The 621-nt window shown below is 45.4% G+C and overlaps 1 protein-coding gene across 1 annotated transcript in view; it reads left to right on the top strand.

The window, feature by feature from the left end:
- The window catches only part of T265_15075 (hypothetical protein), a gene marked incomplete at both ends in the record, with an annotated part of 38,770 nt that overhangs the window by 15,099 nt on the left and 23,050 nt on the right, over positions 1–621 (top strand). The window contains one exon of the mRNA XM_009176483.1: positions 227–381. Within this exon, the coding sequence (XP_009174747.1) occupies positions 227–381 (155 nt within the window). The remainder of the gene's footprint in view (positions 1–226; positions 382–621) is intronic.

Below are 621 nucleotides of genomic sequence, written 5' to 3'. Positions count from 1 at the left end.
CACCTCGGAATGATTGTGTTAAGCTAGCACTAAGTCCCTTCCCTGTCCACCTTTACTCTTTTCTTTACAATAAGGCTTTCAAATAAATCATGGTTGTACGACAGTGAAGCATCGGTGTTGAACACTGATGTTATGCTGTCGATGACATGATGACGTGGTCGCATCGGAAATCTTCCCGGAACATTGTTTCACTCTTACAACTGGTTTTTTCCCCTCTGTTTTATAGGGATACCCGAAGAGCTATGGCCGAATCCATTACTCTGTTGCAACAAGTTGCTTGTGGCTTCGGTGGTTCGACTCGCTCTTTGCATCAAATCATGCTCAGTTTGTTGGAGGACAATGAGGTCGAAACCCGACGAGTGGCCACAACGCAGCTCAAAGGTTGGTCGTGTTATTTTTTTTGCAGTGCACCACTTGGTTTTCTGCAGTTACACCCTGGCGGCTCACCTCGAGCACTGGTACTTCAACACTGGCAATCATTGGGCCTAGATTACTTTTTAGACGCGAATACTCTTGTGCTTTTAGTAGGCACTCTTGCGAGTTGTGAATTTGTGTTTGACTGGTCACACGGACCATCCCTCAGGATAGATTCAAAGTGTTCCAAATCACCAGCAACATTTT

This window comes from Opisthorchis viverrini (assembly GCF_000715545.1).
Source record: "Opisthorchis viverrini unplaced genomic scaffold scaffold56, whole genome shotgun sequence".
Classification (NCBI taxonomy): domain Eukaryota; kingdom Metazoa; phylum Platyhelminthes; class Trematoda; order Opisthorchiida; family Opisthorchiidae; genus Opisthorchis; species Opisthorchis viverrini.
Note: the sequence above shows the minus strand (reverse complement) of the source record. Positions and strands in the feature narration are given on the sequence as shown.